This window comes from Motacilla alba, chromosome 8 (genome assembly GCF_015832195.1).
Source record: "Motacilla alba alba isolate MOTALB_02 chromosome 8, Motacilla_alba_V1.0_pri, whole genome shotgun sequence".
In the NCBI taxonomy this organism is placed as follows: Eukaryota; Metazoa; Chordata; class Aves; order Passeriformes; family Motacillidae; genus Motacilla; species Motacilla alba.
The window spans coordinates 27,632,884-27,649,949 of record NC_052023.1 but is presented as its reverse complement, the minus strand read 5'-3'; the positions used below and the strand labels follow the sequence as shown (position 1 = coordinate 27,649,949).

Here is a 17,066-nt window from a genome sequence, read left to right as displayed (position 1 = left end):
AATCTGTAGTATGGATTGTTCCAGTTACCTACCTGCATGTTCTGAAACAGATTCCAAAGATGCTCTGGATCTCTCTGACTCAGTCAGTGATTTCCAGTTTTTAGCTGTCTCAGGCCTAAATTGGAAAAATCAAATTGCATGAATTACAGTTACACCAGAGGGTGATGTTTGGTTGGTTTTTTGAATAGATAAAAATGGAAATACAGGCATGTGTAATTGTAACACCACACCAATGTGGCATTATAATTATAATGTAAGTAGTTTGCTTTGTCAACATACTATGGCCTTAGAAAATGGGAATGGGGACAGAGGAGCGTCTGGAGAGTCCTGGAAACTTATTTTTTAAAAGACTAATCAAACTTTATCTCTTTCCAGAAAAAAAAAAAGGGAGAGAAAAAAGTTGGGCTGTTGGTTTTTTTTTTAACTTGAATGCACTAAAATTGCACCATCTGCTGGAGAAAATGAACACTTTAAAATTCAGTAGGAAGCGCAGAAGATCAGCTCAATTCTCTACCCTTTAAAACCTAAGATCTAAACCAGATTTAAGTTGCAAAGATGAACGGTTTGCCTCACACAGTGGAGTGGACATAATGAGTGACCAAAATGGAAATAAAAAAAGCCTTCAGGCTAATAATCCACACACAGTATCTGGCAGAATTCTTGCACAACAGAAAATTATTATTTTTAAAACAATTTAAAATAGAGTCTGAAAGGCTGGGCAGGAGAACAGTGAGATGCATAAGATTACAGACATGGTAAATCTTAACTGTTTTGGGTCTGGTGACAGCAGCAAATAGGTCAATTGGATACTGCCAATGTCCAGTGCTTTAAGGCACAGCAGTTAGCAGCTTTTCTTGCATCCATGGTTTTGGCTAAAACAGCAATCAGCTCCAAAATAATCTCAAAAAAAAAAAAAAGGAGAAATCCCAGGTACCTATGGAGTGGTGGTGCCTTGATCTTAGGTTTTTCAGCAGCAGCTGAGGATGGAGTTTTGATCTGAGGTTTGGCTGTTGGTGATGCCTCCAGATCTTGGCCCAGCTCTGCTTCAGTCTTCTTGATAAACTCATCGTACGACTGCACATGGAAAACAATTCCAGCTGTTAATACACTAAACCACAACTGCAATTCAACAATCAAAACCTAGTAAGTGAATAAAGAATACACCCAGTTTCTCTATAAACCTATCTATTTAACTTTCCCAAAATCTACAGCTGCAATCCTAGAAGTTTCAATACTTTACTTCCAAAACCAAATTACATGAGCACTAATCCTTAATCCCAGCTAGGACAGTAATGTGCATAAACACACATAACCCCCAGCACGCTGCTAGCAACCAATTACAGAGACACATTTTAAAAGGGAATGGCATTTTTGCTTCAAGGTTCTGGCTCATAATTGGAAATGGTTAAATTAGCCAGGTTGGATGGGGCTTTGAGCAGCCTGAGCTACTGGAAGGTATCCCTGCTCATGGCACCTGGCTTGGAATGAAAGGATTTTCAAGGTCCTTTTCAACCCAAACTGTTCTGTAATTCTATGTAATGGTCACACTTCTGTCACAACAATGTGTCTTTCACAGCTGTGGATACAATATTTTGCCACCAACATCCATACTATCAAGATTTATCTAAGGCTAACAATCTGTTACTTTGCCCTTCTTTCTTCTGTTTCTGACCTCCAGTTGTTTGATCAAACTGGCTTCCTGGGCCTTCAGTCTCTCCTTTTGTCTCTTTTTCTGCTCCTTTTTCAGCTGGTAAACCACAGATTTCCTTTTCCGTAGCTCATCCTTCAGGGCCCTGATGCGTCCTTCGATGTCACTTTGATCAGAGGTGGTTTCTGAAAAAGTTACTTTTAGTCTTTACAAACTTGCACCTCACAAAACAATTCTGAGCAAAGCAATAAACAGTCATTCACTAATTACAAAATACAGTCCAAGAAAAATGTCAAAGAATGCAATGTCAACGTATTATTTAACATAGCAAGACTCTTAAGGTGAGATTTCAGGTTCTGAACACTACTGCATGTGAAAGATATAAAAAGGTGTTGCATCTTGCTTAATTTTAAAAGAAATAGGCTCTGATACAATAACTTGCTACCAAGCTTATTCACACCAACCACACATTTATGCTCTTCATTAGCTGCTTGCCATGTTGGGTATTGCAGAAATTAATTTTCTGATGTATTTAAAAATACAACTTGGAGCTGCACACCAAAATATATGTGAAACACAGGCTTACAATTATAATACAGAGTTTCAAGTGGCAGAGTACACTTCATTGATGAGAATGTCCTTGGCACAATGGACTTCAAAACAAGTATAAGTTTCTGGCCCATGCAGATTTTCTGTCACCTAGACTAAATACATCTAAGAAATACTGGCCAGAGCTGACTGGCCAACAGCTGGAAGGGAAGCCAGTTGGAACAATGCAGAGATTGTCACTTCCCCAGATACTCAGATCTAGTCTCTGCATGGTAACCCAATTCTACCAGTAACTCTGCTGATTTTCTTATTTCTGCTGTAACAGCTTTCCTTATTTCCTCTTAGTCTCTCAGACTCTACAGACAGGCTGCCTCAGTCTCTCATTAGTTGTTTTTTTCCACCCACCTGACCACGTCCATTTGTTTTCTTGTCCCAGACTGCTGCTACCACAATTAACTATCAAAAACTCTTCAAAGTATTACCTGACATAGCCTTACTGGGGCTCCTCCCTGAGCTGATGTGCCCCTTCCTCTTCTACAGCTGCAGCTCCCAAGAGGAGGATTTTGGCTGCTTTGTTTTTCTAATGCTCAGTATCACCTGTCCTGTTTTCTGGATGCTCATAAATGCTGATTACTTTACTTGGTAGTTTAGAAAGTCAGTTACCAATATGCTTTGGTCAGCTAGCAGGAACAGTTGACATTTCCCTAATCCATCTCCTTTCTGAACATAACAAACCACCATAATGAATGATTCCATTCTTAACAACAGCCAATAAAAGCAATCAAACTACTGTATTCTTTCTGCATCAACAACTGTTGTTAACCATTTAAAGAATTTTTAAAAACCCAAAACTCAAACAAAAAGAATGGAATCTCACTTGCTAATCAGGAGCACTTTGTGATGCCACTGTAATTAACAGCTCCTCCCTAACAGTAAGTGACCATTATGTAATTACAGCATTTCTTGATCAACTCATAAGGGAAAGATCTGCACATGCTTTCATCTTTGACGACCTTGTCTACGTGTGCATCAGACTGACAGGGCAATGACTTCATTGTTACTCAGCAGGCCAGAACATTTGTCTCTTTACAATGGAATGATTTATTGTGAAACCAGCACCATCCTGATCAGCTTCCCACCTCTTATACCTTTCTTTAGAATTTGAAATCAAAGATTGGCAATATTTTGTTTTACACAAGCTTATTTTTGTGATCATTGTTGACTGCTCTACGTTTCCTAATGGCTTCCTTATATGACTGCTGAGTCAGAGCTTTAAAATAACTTTATCAAGGTGCTGAAAGCTTCACTGTGTTGGAAACTGCTCTCCAAACAGAATCCCAACATGGATTACTCAGTGCAAATACGTAGGTGTTTCCCACAGTTAAGTTACCAACCATCACAAACAACAGCCAGTACACACAAGAGAACCTGCTAATTCTTTTTCCACTGAAGACTTCCCATAAAAAAACCCAAGAAGGAAAATGCTATCTCATTTGCTAAGAAGTATTTTGTGGTGCTCTATCAATTGCACTGTGGAAAACAAGATGTTCTAGAGACTAAAAGTGTGGAAAGAGTCAAAACTGACTTCCCAGGTGAACAGAGTGGATGATGGTGACCCACTGGAGGGAGCTCAGGAACCCCTGAAATCCACATGACTGAGAGCACAGCAGGGAAAGGCTGCTCTGAACCACTTCACTTCCAGTATTCCTCCCCTCAGCATTCACTGGCAGGCAGTTTGGGTACTGGATAAAGGGTACCATGAGTTCATGCAGGAGATTTTATAGCTCAAAATGCCTCCTTAGACCCTATTTTACTGCACACAGAGCAAACCCTCCTCCACAAATAAACCCCTTTGTCCTGAAGCATCCATTGATTCTGCACATGGCAGAGCAGCCCCGAAGGTCTCTCCCATATTGCCATGTAACAGAGCTGTTCTGCTTCTCGAGCTGGGTGCAGAAGATTTTAAATCCTAGGACCACCTTAACTATTGGCTCTTATCTTCTGCACATGTGCTTGCAGAACCTGTACTGCTTTCTAGAAGAGGATACAAAGTATAAACTTTCTTCTATTAAGAACTTCTTCAGCTGAAGAGATCAAATTACATAATGGGAAAAAACACCCACCAACCCCAAGCCTTGGCAGTTTCCAGGAATCTGTCTGCCTCTCCACAACGATATCTGCATTTCAAGTTTGTTAAAAGCAACAGCTTTGAAAAAGCAATTTAAACCCAAGTGGGTATTACACTTACCTGACTGTGTCATAGATAAAGATTCATCAGACCAGTTGTGAGATGTCTGGTGGGACTTCACAGGTGAATGTAGCTGTCCTCCAGTTCTGTGGCTGCCTTTGCTTGAGTCTTGCTTTGATACAGATATGCTGCTTTTGGGAGGAGACTGAGGGAAGAAAAGGATAAATAAGTAACTGCAGTTTGAAAGTAAAAGATCATCAGGAACTACTTACAAGGAAAGAAGAGCAGGACAAGAGGACATCTCAAACAGTGGCACCTATACAACAATCTTAAGAAAAATTTAATCTTTGCTAGAGAATAAAACAAAAAAAAAAATCCAAGAGCAGCAACAGCCGACTGCTTACTTTGAGCCTAGATTTCAATAAACCTGCTTAGACTACTCTGCTACCACCTAAGTGAACTGACATGGCTCTGACTCACATGTGTTCAATACATTTGTGTCATCTGCAGCAATAGGAACTCCTAGTAAATAAACTAATAAAATTAACCACTTCATGGAAAGGGTGCAAGACAACATTCTGAATCAGTGAAACAACAGAGCACTATTTTTCTGAGGCCAGGCAAAAACTCAAAGAGCAAATGTTCATCTAAAATGCTGCTTAATGCTTCAACATTATCTTACAAACCTTTAACACACCTTGGACATAATCTCTGGCACACATTAAACATTTTATTATTATCTCTTTAGCAAATTTGTCAAGAAAGTATTAGTAATAAGTCTAGGTAAGCAGTTCTTTTACCCCACAGACACTGAATTTTCTGTCTTATTGAGCACAGGGGCAAAGTTATCAGGATGCAACTCATTAAAAATATCATCCAACTAGAAATAACAATTGGAATAGAACAACAAGGCAGAATTAAGCAGCAAGCAGACACAATCTGAAACCCAAAGGACTGTGCATGAGGTTACAGGTCTGCTTCTTCATCCTATAGCTACACTTTGGGATACATTACTTGCAAATAAGGCAAAGTGGAAAAACAGAGCATAGCTTCCATGGCCTCAAAGAATTTATACAATGGCAACAAGCTAGCCTACAGCTAATTCACACTGCTAAACTGGGTCAGTATTCCACCACCTAGCACTGCATACCTACGTGACATACGCAAAATGTTTTGCAAGACTACCCACAATTTTAAAAATATCTAAACTCTCTGAGGAAACAGTATTTCCTCAAGACTTCAAAGCACATGTCTGATCGCAATGATTACTCACAGTAATGTGAAATGGTATCATAAACACAGAAAACAGATTTAGTTAATAGTGTAATCTCTACTTTGACAACTGGGATGGCTGTACTTGCCACTTCTCTGATAGTGTGTAAGAGTACATAAGGCAGAACAGCTCACTCACCAGTTTGCCAGGTGATGTAGAGGACTTGAAATCTTCAGAATAAGCCATTTCTTCATTAATTGTACTCTGATCTGGGCTTTCTGGCTGTCCATGGCCCATGGGCTCTGATGGGACAGACTCAGCAGCCAGACTGCCAAGATCTTCTGGGATAGAGCTTTCACTATTCAGATGAGAGCAAGAAGGCACTGGAGACTCTTCCTCACTAGCTGTTTCTGAGATTCAACGAGAGAAAAAACAAAGCACATCAGAACCACCTTACATGCAGAAGCTGAAGGCATAAGGTTGAAAGGCAAGCTTTCTATGCTATCTGCAGATAAAAGTAGTAACTGCTAGAAGTACATGTCAAACAAGCATTATTTCACTCACCTAGACAACCGGTGGTGAAATATTTAGCTAGAACAAGCCTGTTTACCAGAGAAGTATGATTTAAAGCATGATCTGTATTCAAGAAACAACTGGATGTGGCACTTTGTGCCCTGGTCTAGTTGACAAGGTGGTATCAGCAAGAGGTTGGACTTTATGATCTCACAAGGCCTTTTCCAATCCAAATGATTCTGTGCATCTGTGAGAACTGCCCAACATTCTTAGTGATTGCTGAGTATCTAAAATAAAGAGGTTTTCAGGATAGTCTAACATTTTCCAGACAACACATCCCTAAAAGATTATTAGGGAAACCTGTCCTTCCAGTTGACCATACAGAAGCAAGAGTCACTATTAGTCTGAAGAAGTCATGGAGGAGCATATAATCTGCAGGCCAGATCTTGAATTTAGAATTGATTGCTTCCTTTACAGTAGTTGCAGAAAACATTTTAATGTTATGATTTCATCATGAGTCTCTCAAATGGCAACAAACAAAATAATAATTTGGGTTTTCAATATTCCTGTTTACTAAATTCTGCAGGAGTCATGGCATTACTGAGGGAGCCGTGGAGAACTATTCCATGTTTGAGTGAAGGCTGGAGAGAAGGACTTTTCCTTCTGAAGCAGGGCTGTGCTCCAGTGTTTACTGGTGATACAATCAGCTCTCACTTATTGATGAGAATTCAGCATTTGTCCTGAATTTTTGTTCACTGGAACTTACTGACCCATACACATATACACATATCATTTTTAAAATGTCTTACAATGCCTAAAATCTACATGACTGCTTTCAGTAACAAGTGTAATAGGGCATTACTCTGAATTCCCTTCACACATTCAAAGGATGTGCTGCCTACCTTCAGTAAAGTGGGGAAAAAAGAAAAATAGATATGTTTTTAGAACAATCCCTGAAATCACTTTCTCTCACTGCAATTCAGTTCTCTGTGTTTCAGCATGATCCCCTTAAAACAGAACTGTAAAGCTGCAGCTTCCAACATCTGGGAATTCAATTTTTCCTCACAATAGCATAATTTAAGCTAATTACATCCTAGCACACTTTACCACAGCTACACATTTCAAACAGGTGGCATTAACAACAGAGGGACAAAAAAAATTCTTTCAATTTTTTGAAAACTCAAGACAATGGTAAAGCAGCCCCTGACAGGAGCCATCCTCACCAATAGCACTAAAGCTGACAAGCAGAGACTCTTTAATTAATCACCACTGGGGAAAATGGTTTTAACAGAGTAAGTTTAGAAGACTACCAGCAAAAGGTCATGTGTGGGAAATTCAGGACTCCTGGACAACTAACTAATACGATTAAGTAGAAGCTGTTTATTGTTCACATTATGCATTTATTTATACATTCTAACTCTACTGCACAGGCTGATCATGTATTTCTGATTGGTGTCTTTGCTTGTTCACATGCTTTGCATGCACTTCACAAAATATGTGATTGGTTACAGTCCAGGTGCTTTGCTGCCCCCCATTATCGAGTTCTTGTGGTTTTGGAATTTGGTTTCTCAGCTTCTTCTTTCTCATTTTAGCACAGTTTATATCTTAGTAACCTTGATGAATTCCAGAGGGCCCTGAGAAAATCCTGGTAAGAACAGTAACAAGTGAAATGGCTGGTGCACCCCGTAGTGTAATCCTGGTAAGAACAGTAACAAGTGAAATGGCTGCTGCACCTTGTAGTGTAAGTTGTTCAGTTACATTGCTACAATCATGCCATACTGCAATATTTCTGCCTTGAAAGACAGAAATACCGTTTAAAAATTGTATACAGAAGTGACTGATGGGCTTATGCTGCACTGTTCACTTGGGAGGATTCATAGCAAAGGAGAAATATACATGTAACTATGGGGTAAACAGGCAACAGAGTGCAGAAAATGAGATTCCAAGAGCATCCAGAAAGCAACCAAAATAACAGAAAAGGAAACGACTGCAAACCTAAGCAATCCTTGTGTCAAATTATGCTTGTCTCTTGGCATATGTGTCACTTTCCCCCAGTTCCCATTACCTTTGGGCTCAGCTCTCTGATCCCCCAGCTCTTTCTTGGCTATCTTGGTTTTGAGCAGCTCTTTGTCCCAGGCGGCCAGAGCCTGCTTTTCCATCCTCCGGATTTCTGCCTCCTCGGCATCCAGGCGCCGCTTCCACTCCAGCAGCTCCTCCGCGTGCTGCCGGCGCTGCATCAGCTTCTGCTCCCGCTTGGTCAGGAACCTGAGGGCAGAGCACAGGACAATGCCAAACCAGCCAGCCACACTGAGCTCCCAACACCCAGATGCTCCACTGCCACCATTCCCAGAATCGCAGTTGTTCAGTTTGTTTTCTAGGATTATATCCACAATAAAATATCTCCCAGACTTCTGATGTGCTGCTGCAAAAACCCCACAAGTAGACAAGGGTTCTTTTCTCTGCAGAAAGTAATGTCTACATCATACTGTAAAGAGGCTGTTTATATTTTAAAAAATCTTCAAAATCATTAAAATCATACACACTAAACCAAAGAGAAAAAAGTTCCCAAATTCAGGACATGAAATGTACCTCTGGTATTAAACTGGAACCTTCTAGAAAGCCGTGACTGTTTGAAAAATGAACTTTTCTTTTTTGCTAATCCCAGTGACAGAAAAATTGTAACCTCAGTTGCCCCATGGTTTTTTCCAAATACAGTATTATAAGAGAAGATGATTCTATATGAATAGTCCTCCTGGAGCTTTAATCCTTCTTCCTTTAAGCATCATCCCTATGGACTGGTACACTTGGAATGTTAATTGTGAGCTGACAGCATCAAGAGAATAACCATGCCAGACTGTTTCTTCCCAGCTACTAATATATCTGCCTGGTAATTTAAGAAGAAATAAAAAATTAAAGCTCATGCTGAAAATTCGTAGATATTTTCTTTCTCACAAAGCGCTCTTAAGTGAGCCATGAAACCTTAGACTTGACAAAACTCTCAGAGGATTTGGCAGGTATGAATAGGTTTGTGTGCACGCACTTGTTCTCTTTGCCAGCTCCTGTCTCATTTCTGAGCACTGAAGTAACCACAGCATTATCCTTTCAGACAGTAAATTGGAAGCAAGTTCAACATCAATTGCACACACTTCCTCTGGCATGCCAAGTCTAGGGAAGAGTGTCTATCAATCTATTAATCTTCTACATTGAAAGCTTTAAGATGTCACAGAATCACTTCGTAGAAAGTCCATAGTTTGCCAGCTAGAGAGAGTTTGCCCTGTTTTGCCCCAGAAAACAGAGTTTTCTGTTTGGTACAGAAGCTGTGGTGCTGTAGAAGGCAGACTTCAAAGACTTGTGATACTTTGTTTTTGCAAATGTCCTTAAAATTTTCAAGCCATCCCAAGCACTTAACATCAAAGTTTTTAAGCTGCAAAGCAGATAATAATCTCATTTGTGCTTTTTAATCTCTCATGTTTCAAAAAACCCTTTTATTTACCGAGTCTGGAATGGCCAAGTGACTAATTGCAGGTCTTGCCTGCTAAGGGACATTTCTCATTTGCTCACTCAGTGTTTGTTCTGTTCCCTGGAAAAGTGAGCTGGCAGTTGATCAGAAAGGTTGAGATCCAGGTAAGCCCTTCTCTAAGACAGATCCAGACAAAGGGAGCAAGTTATGACATGAAGAGAAAAGTTTCAGAAGCCAGTTAGAGACGCTCACAATCTTCTTTCTGATGGTCAAAACAAGAGGAGGTGAAAAACAGAAGCACCTCAGAATCTCTGAACATCTGCCACCTTCAAGCTGACAGATTCCACGATTTTGTGCATAATTTTATCACTTTCTATAGACAAACCTCAAACATCATCTACACTTACGCAAAACTGAAAGGCTGGTGTCATTAACAGAGCGAACTACCAACAGCAATTGCATTACAAACATGACAGGGACAGTCATGATAATGTTGTGTCTTTCACCAGCACCATCAGATCTATCCACTCTTACTCTCACACACACATCAGTTCCAATTAGTCCAGCAGATCATGCATGTGGAACTTGTTTTAGAGGTCATTATTACAATGACCTCAATGCAAAAAGCAACTTTTTCTTCTTTCTTCACCTACTGTTTGATTTCATCAGGAAGTTTTGCAGCTTACTGCGTCCTGAGAGAGGCACGTCAAGTTGAAATAAAACGCAGAGAAAAGCTGAAATAAATTGATTCAAAAAAGCAGGACTCCTTAAAAGCAGATGTCAAATGAATTAACCCAGAAGACCACAAACAGAAGAATTAATGAAATTGCCATGAAAATAATTACCACAGAAGAACTACTTAATAAGAAATATAAGTCAACAGAAGTGATGGGAGAGAAAGAGGATTCCAACAAAAAACCCACAAGAAGAGGAGGATCAAAGCAGCATGGCCAAAGATGCAGACCCTTTCATAACCTTGGGGTTTTGAAGGCCAGAGCCACAAAATAGCAGATGCATTGCCTTAATATTTACTGCAGTCTAGAGGGTTCCAGTTGCAACACCAAGCATACACATTTATCCTCAAAAGCAGAAAAAAAAATTGCAAAAGCACATCTGGCATCTATGCAGCTGGAAATGTGGGGGAGCAATGAGGAAGCAGCAGCACTCAGATTACAGCAGCATGACTTCAAAGTCTATTTCTCTGATGCTAACATCACACATTTTAGCCATGCATTTCAATATTAGTATTAACCTGCTGCTCTAAACTGTATTTGCACATTTTAAGAGATATTGACTATAAGGCTCAACTATGAGGTTTCAGCAGCTATTCTGAAGTAGCAACCAGACAGTGGGTGTGGAGTGAACTGTCTGTTTGCCACTCAGAACACAGTAGGAATAAGAGATTAGAATCCTGGAATGATTTGGGTTGGAAGGGACATCAAAGATCACCTAGATTCACCCCTCTACCATAGGCAGGGACTCCTTTTGCTAGACCAGGTTGCTCAAAGCCCATGAACACTTCCAGGGATGGGACAGGTTGTTGTGCCAGTGCTTCACCAACCTCACAGCAAAGAACTTCTTCCTTATATTTAATCTAGATCTACCCTCTCTCAGCCTAAAACCATTACCCCTTGCCCTATCACTACAGGTCAGTACAGGGCCCTATCAGCCCTGGTCACTGTATATGCTGAAAAGGCACAATAAGGTCTCCCTAGAGCCTTCTCCAGACTAACAAGCCAAACTTTCTCAGCCTTTCTTCACAGGAAAGGTGCTCCCAGTCTTTCCTTTTTTTTGTGGCTTTCTCTGGACCTGCTCCTACAGGTTCATGTCCTTCTCACACTGGGGACCTCAGAGCTGGACACTGCACTGCAGGTGGGGTCTCACCAGAGTGGAGTAGAGGGGTAGAACCACCTCCCCTGACCTGCTGTTTTTGCATGCAGCCCAAAATAGAGTTGGTTTTCTGGGCTGCAAGTGCACACTGCAGAGTCATATCCCAGTTTTTGGTCCAGCAGTCCTTCTCTGAAGAACTGCTCTCAATCCACTCCCTCCCCAGACTGAACTGATAGTGGGGATTGTCCTGACCCTGCTGCAGGGCGTTGCTCTTGGCCTTGTGGACCTCATGAGGGTCACACTGGCCCACTGCTCAAGCTTGTCCAGGTCCCTGTGGATGGCACTCCTTCCCTCCAGCAAGTCACCTGCACTGCTCAGCTGGTGCTGAGGATGGAGTGATCCCCCTGTCTGGGTCATTGATACAGATCTGCAAACAGTGAGGCAAGTGTCAACCATGTCCACTGCTGAAGAACCTCTGGACCTTCTAGGACTGAACAGAGCATGCTCTATCAAAGAGTCTATCACTGGAGAAATATACAGTTACCTGACCAATTGGTTGTAGATATACAGCTGGAATTTGGGGTGGAGGTTGGGAAAACAGACACTGAGAGAGGCCCAGTGGTGAGACGTAAAGACAGAGAAGAAGTAGTGAACAGGAGAGCAGTGTCTACAAAATAAGGAGGAAGAGTTTAAAACTAAGATAGCAATTAAGGCAGAAAGAATGAGAAAAGGATAGCATCTGGCAAAGAACTTTAAAATTAATTGCATTTAACATTGTATAGTTAATACCCAACATCTGCAGTACAAAAACTATACACTGTTATGCAGAAGGTTATAGAACATACACTTGCAACACTTGGTTTTCTGTTAATCAAAGACAAGCTATTTTCACACTGCTGTATTTTTCTTTAAATTTTGGAGAGTTTTATTACTTTGATGCAGATTTCCACAGGCACCAGTTAACATATCTCAGCCTGACCCTTCTCATGCTATTCTCTCAAAAGAGTGTGTTATTGATATTAAAGAGCATGCTGGTTTTGCAATATCAACAATTTCCTGGTCTGAAACTTTAAAGACATTTTCTTCACCTGGCGAACCTCAGTAGAATTATTTCTACAGTAAGGCAAGCACCAGTGAAAGAGCAAAGAAAAAAGAGATTAAATAGTTTACTTTTAAAACATGGACAGTTCCAGATACACCTGCCATTCACATTATATTTGCTAATTGGGATTTTTTGCAACAAAGTACAGACTTGATCTCAGAATACTCATATATTTCATTTGAAGTACTAGCTCCAGAAAGATAATACCTATTTTTTTTAAAAATCTACATAATTTACAGCTCTGCTTAAAATGGTATTTCTTAACAGTATTACCATTTTAAGCTAATTCCTAATGAATTATCAAATTTATAGAAAAATACCATGCTCCATTTAGCTCTATCAACTACAATGCAAGCTAAGAAGCACACTAAGGAAAAGCAAATGAAAATAAGCATTTAATTTGTAATTGCACAAATTATCATTAATGCTGCATATGCAAGGAAAGCCAGGGGAAGTGGTTCATTCTCTTTGACAGAGCATGCTCCTGTTCACATGCAGACTACACAGACTCATCAGTTAAAATGAAAACAGAACTAGTCATTCATTCCCCTTTTAGCACAAGACAAATATTAAAGCTGCCTCCTAAGTAAGGAAGCCAAAGGATTTCCACCTAGCTCTGGAGTATAGCAAATCCAGCATAGCAGGCTTTCCCAGTTCCTTCCTCTAGTTCCTTTATATTTATCATCCACCTTCTTCCCTTGAGCCCTATTTCCCACCCTGATTCCCCTCAAATGGCAGCTTGCTACCATTACACCCCAAACCAAACATCTTACTGCTGTTTTTATGGGCTTTACAAATCAAGACATTAAAAAAGATGCCAAGTCAGCACTGTTTTTCAATCATTAAGCACTGCTCTCACTACCAAAACACCTGCCAAAGGTGTGCAAAAACTGTACAAGAGGGAAATCAAGTTTTAGAGAATCATTGATGCTTACACAAAATACTTCCCCCTTTGAAAATATACAACAATCCGAGACTTTTAAAACCATAAAACCAAAAACACATGACCACATAGATCACATACAATTATCCACTTGTTCTGCCTAAAAGTAATTGCTCCATCTCAAATCTTGGTATCCAGCCTTTGAAAAGTATTCCCCAGGTGAGCAAAATTTCCAACTACATAAAATAATGATCAAATAATGACTAATATATCTTTAAAGGTAGAACATCCTTGATATCTGCTACTATCCCTTGTAATATATAAGTCTTTATGCAATTTTAAGTGTGGCTTAGAAATGAATGTACTTTGAAAAAACAAGATTTCAAGAACAATATTGACAAAGCCATTAGCTGATAAAAAGTAGCAAAGGAAATCTTGAATATACAAGTATATTCATCATCTCTTTTAGTATTAATACTGTATCTCAAAATTCATAACCTGCAGATTGTTTTTTTTACCACCATTTGAAATTTGTTGAATTTGTTTGTGGGGAAAAAATAAGATAAAGACCCTCTTTTAACAGAAAAAGAAGATCAGAAGAAAAACATCACTTTCTTGAAACCCTAGAAGTCAGCACGGCCTACAACACACATGCTTTTCAAGTCCCTATCTTAAGTCATTTGCCAGTCTCAAAAGATACTTTGAGAATTTGCCAGTGTGATGATGGGGTGGTTTTCATACAATTTGGAACGCCGTGAGTTTCGTTTTAGAAATATGACACCTCAGAAACTTTTAATTATCGTTGATTTTGGCTGTTCAGTTTATCAGATGCCACCAGAGGAGTCAGAATAAAACAGCAATCAACTGAGGCTAGACACAAATGCCATGAAACTACAACAGGTTTTGAGTTTTCCCTGCTCACACCAAAGCCACCCTAACTGCTGTTGGGTTTTATTTTCATCACACTCAAACACATGCACGGGTGGGAAACGTGCTTCTCAAATGATTGCAAGCAAACAGGCTGCCAAGGAGTCAAGGACAGCTGGCCTTTACATGGCACTGCTTGCTTTGGGATGTTTTATCCAGCTGTGTTTGGAGTCCCAAGAGAAAACACATTCCAAAGATCACCCACACGGACTGAAGGGCAGTGACTGTCTCGGTTCTAAGCTCAAAGGAATTGATTAAATTGATTAATTGACTGTTTCTGGTGGCAACTGGCAGAAGCCAGACTTTCAATGAATTAGTCTCAAATAAGAATTTAGGGCTTCAAACTAATGAGCACAAGCAGGTAAAGTGCTTGGGATGTTGCATGCACACAAAGTGATTCCCACACCAAAAGGATGCAGAAACAATTTTTTATCTAAAACAACTTCATAGGAGAACTCAGGAGATTCATTTTAGGTTTTCAGACACAGGAACTGCACACAGATTTTGTTATTTCCTCTGGAGCCTAACAAACATTTTCAATGTTCTTCCAACCTGTAAACCACACATAATCTCAGTCATATACATATCACCTCTATTAATTAAAAAAAATATTTAAAGAGTTAATTCTAGCTGTTTTTAATGCAATCAGAATTAAAATTCAGCAGCTGAACAATTAGATGGAAATCACATACCTGACAACCTCAGTGTCTTTCTGTGAGCCAGATCTGAAACTTGGTTACTAGTTTTTGCATAAGATAATTGCTGTTATAAATTACATTTCAACTCAAAAATTTGCATTGTAATTCTAGAGTCTCACTCCCTATATTTTTTCACTCTTTAAGGTTAAAGAGGAGATACAAAATACAGGCACCATTTTGAGCATTTGACTTCAGGTCTCTCATTGCAAGAGAAACTCTGACAGGATGTGCTGAAGCCACAACCTGTCCATATTCCTTGTACCTACAAACATCAACAACTCTTAAGTTGATGTGCTTTTACCAACTCTATCAAGTACAAAGAATATTAAACCAAATCTTCTTCAATAAAACCTTGACCACGTGGTCTGCCATAATGTTTGAATCATGCAAGAACCGTAGCCTTTAAATTATTATGTTCAAAGATTAATACAGTTTTATTCATGCTTCCAATCAGCTGCTTTTCAGGCAATTCAGATCAAAGTGTGATATCAACACCAGCAATATTTCTGATGACCATTTTTAGAGCAGATTTGGGCCCAACCAACTTGTTCCATTAATATAGCAAACTTTTTAAAAGGTAAAAAAAAAAGATATAGTTACTTTTCATCCATTCTGCTGCGCATTTTTTTAAGTTTCTGCATAATGCTGCTGGTCTCACTGCTGGAGATGGAGATTGGGGAAGGGCTGCGTGTTTCTGCATCAGTTGGAAGTGGGCTGGAACCATTGCTCTGCTTGAGGTCATCCTCACTGGGAAGCTCCTGCAATTAAAGGGTTAAAATAAAAAAGAACCATTAAAACCTATTCCAAAATCCTTTAAAAACTGTGTTAATTTAGCTTGTAATCTTTAGATTACATGAAGTAAGTCTGTCCACTTGCAGATTTAACTTCATAACCTCATTTTTATCTGACACACAGCCTTTAGCACACACTTTCTCTCCATAATTTCAGTTTTCCCCTAACGGTATCCAGAAAAAAAAAACAAACAAACCCTCAAAAAAAAAAAAAAAAAAAAAAAAAGCAACCAAAAACACCCCAAAAAACAAACAAAAAAACCCCCAAAAACAAAAACCAAAACCAAAAAAAACCCCAACCAACCAACCAACCAAAAAAACCACAAAAAGCCCCCCAAAGCAACAAACTACCAGAAATCAGTTACCCAAACAGGAAATCAACCTTTTCTACAATACTACTATTAAACTTGTATTTTCTCAAAATTTTGTAAGGAAACAGCCAGTTACCAAAACTTCATTTTGCTTCCTTGTCAAGTAGATGCAAGAAATTTAGCATAATTACCCTAACACACAGGAAATTTTGGGGTTAGTACTTATATTTAGTACTTTGGGCCTGACAAATAATCAAACAAAAATCAAAGCCTGAGAGATCTAAGCATCAAAAACTCACATTCCCAAAGTCATTAGTTCAGCTTGAGAATGAACAAACACCATCTACTGCACATTTAAAACGTTTTATAACTTCTCCAAAGGCATTTCCTTAAATGATGGTCTAAAGAAATTAAGCATAAATTGCTGAGATAAAGGGGTGAGATCACTTCAGGCAGACAAAGCTTCCCAGTGATAGGTGCAATCTGGTATCCTTGCATTCCTATAAACACTGAAGCTGCGTGGTGAAGAGGGAAGACTCCAGTTTCTGTGCTGAACACTCACCAGCTTGTTTTCTCCTGCAGACTTCAGTTTTTCCTGCAGCTTCATCGTGGTCTGACGGATTCGCTCGATTTCCGCCTGCTGTTTTAGGATGAGCTGCCTCTCCTTCCGAGCAGCCTTGTTTGCCTCCTGGAGACGTTTAATTTCTGCCTTTTAGGTGTAAAAGATTCAGCATGAGAACACTGACACACCTCTCTCAAGAAGACACTCAAAGCTGCCACAGTGCCCTTGCTATGGGTTTGACATGACTGCAGTTACACCAGGAAGGAACTCCAGCAGCAAAGAACTGGAGATCAATTGATACTTCAGAGTCTCAATCATGAGATTACAGATAGAGAAGGACCCTTGAGAACAACGTGCTGAATATGACTGAAATGTAAATTAAAACTTACAG

The 17,066-nt window shown here is 39.6% G+C and overlaps 1 protein-coding gene across 7 annotated transcripts in view; it reads right to left on the bottom strand.

The window, feature by feature from the left end:
* Nucleotides 1-17,066, bottom strand: part of CEP350 (centrosomal protein 350) — a 71,318-nt gene that overhangs the window by 15,298 nt on the left and 38,954 nt on the right. For 6 of the 7 annotated variants that reach the window (XM_038144104.1, XM_038144100.1, XM_038144105.1 and 3 more), the window contains exons 26-34: nt 16,676-16,822; nt 15,612-15,769; nt 11,946-12,068; nt 8,177-8,376; nt 5,797-6,008; nt 4,446-4,590; nt 1,673-1,833; nt 935-1,074; nt 33-115 (exon numbers count right to left, since the gene is read on the bottom strand). In XM_038144104.1, the coding sequence (XP_038000032.1) occupies nt 33-115; nt 935-1,074; nt 1,673-1,833; nt 4,446-4,590; nt 5,797-6,008; nt 8,177-8,376; nt 11,946-12,068; nt 15,612-15,769; nt 16,676-16,822 (1,369 nt within the window). The remainder of the gene's footprint in view (nt 1-32; nt 116-934; nt 1,075-1,672; nt 1,834-4,445; nt 4,591-5,796; nt 6,009-8,176; nt 8,377-11,945; nt 12,069-15,611; nt 15,770-16,675; nt 16,823-17,066) is intronic. The other variant, XM_038144106.1, reaches the window with a different exon arrangement.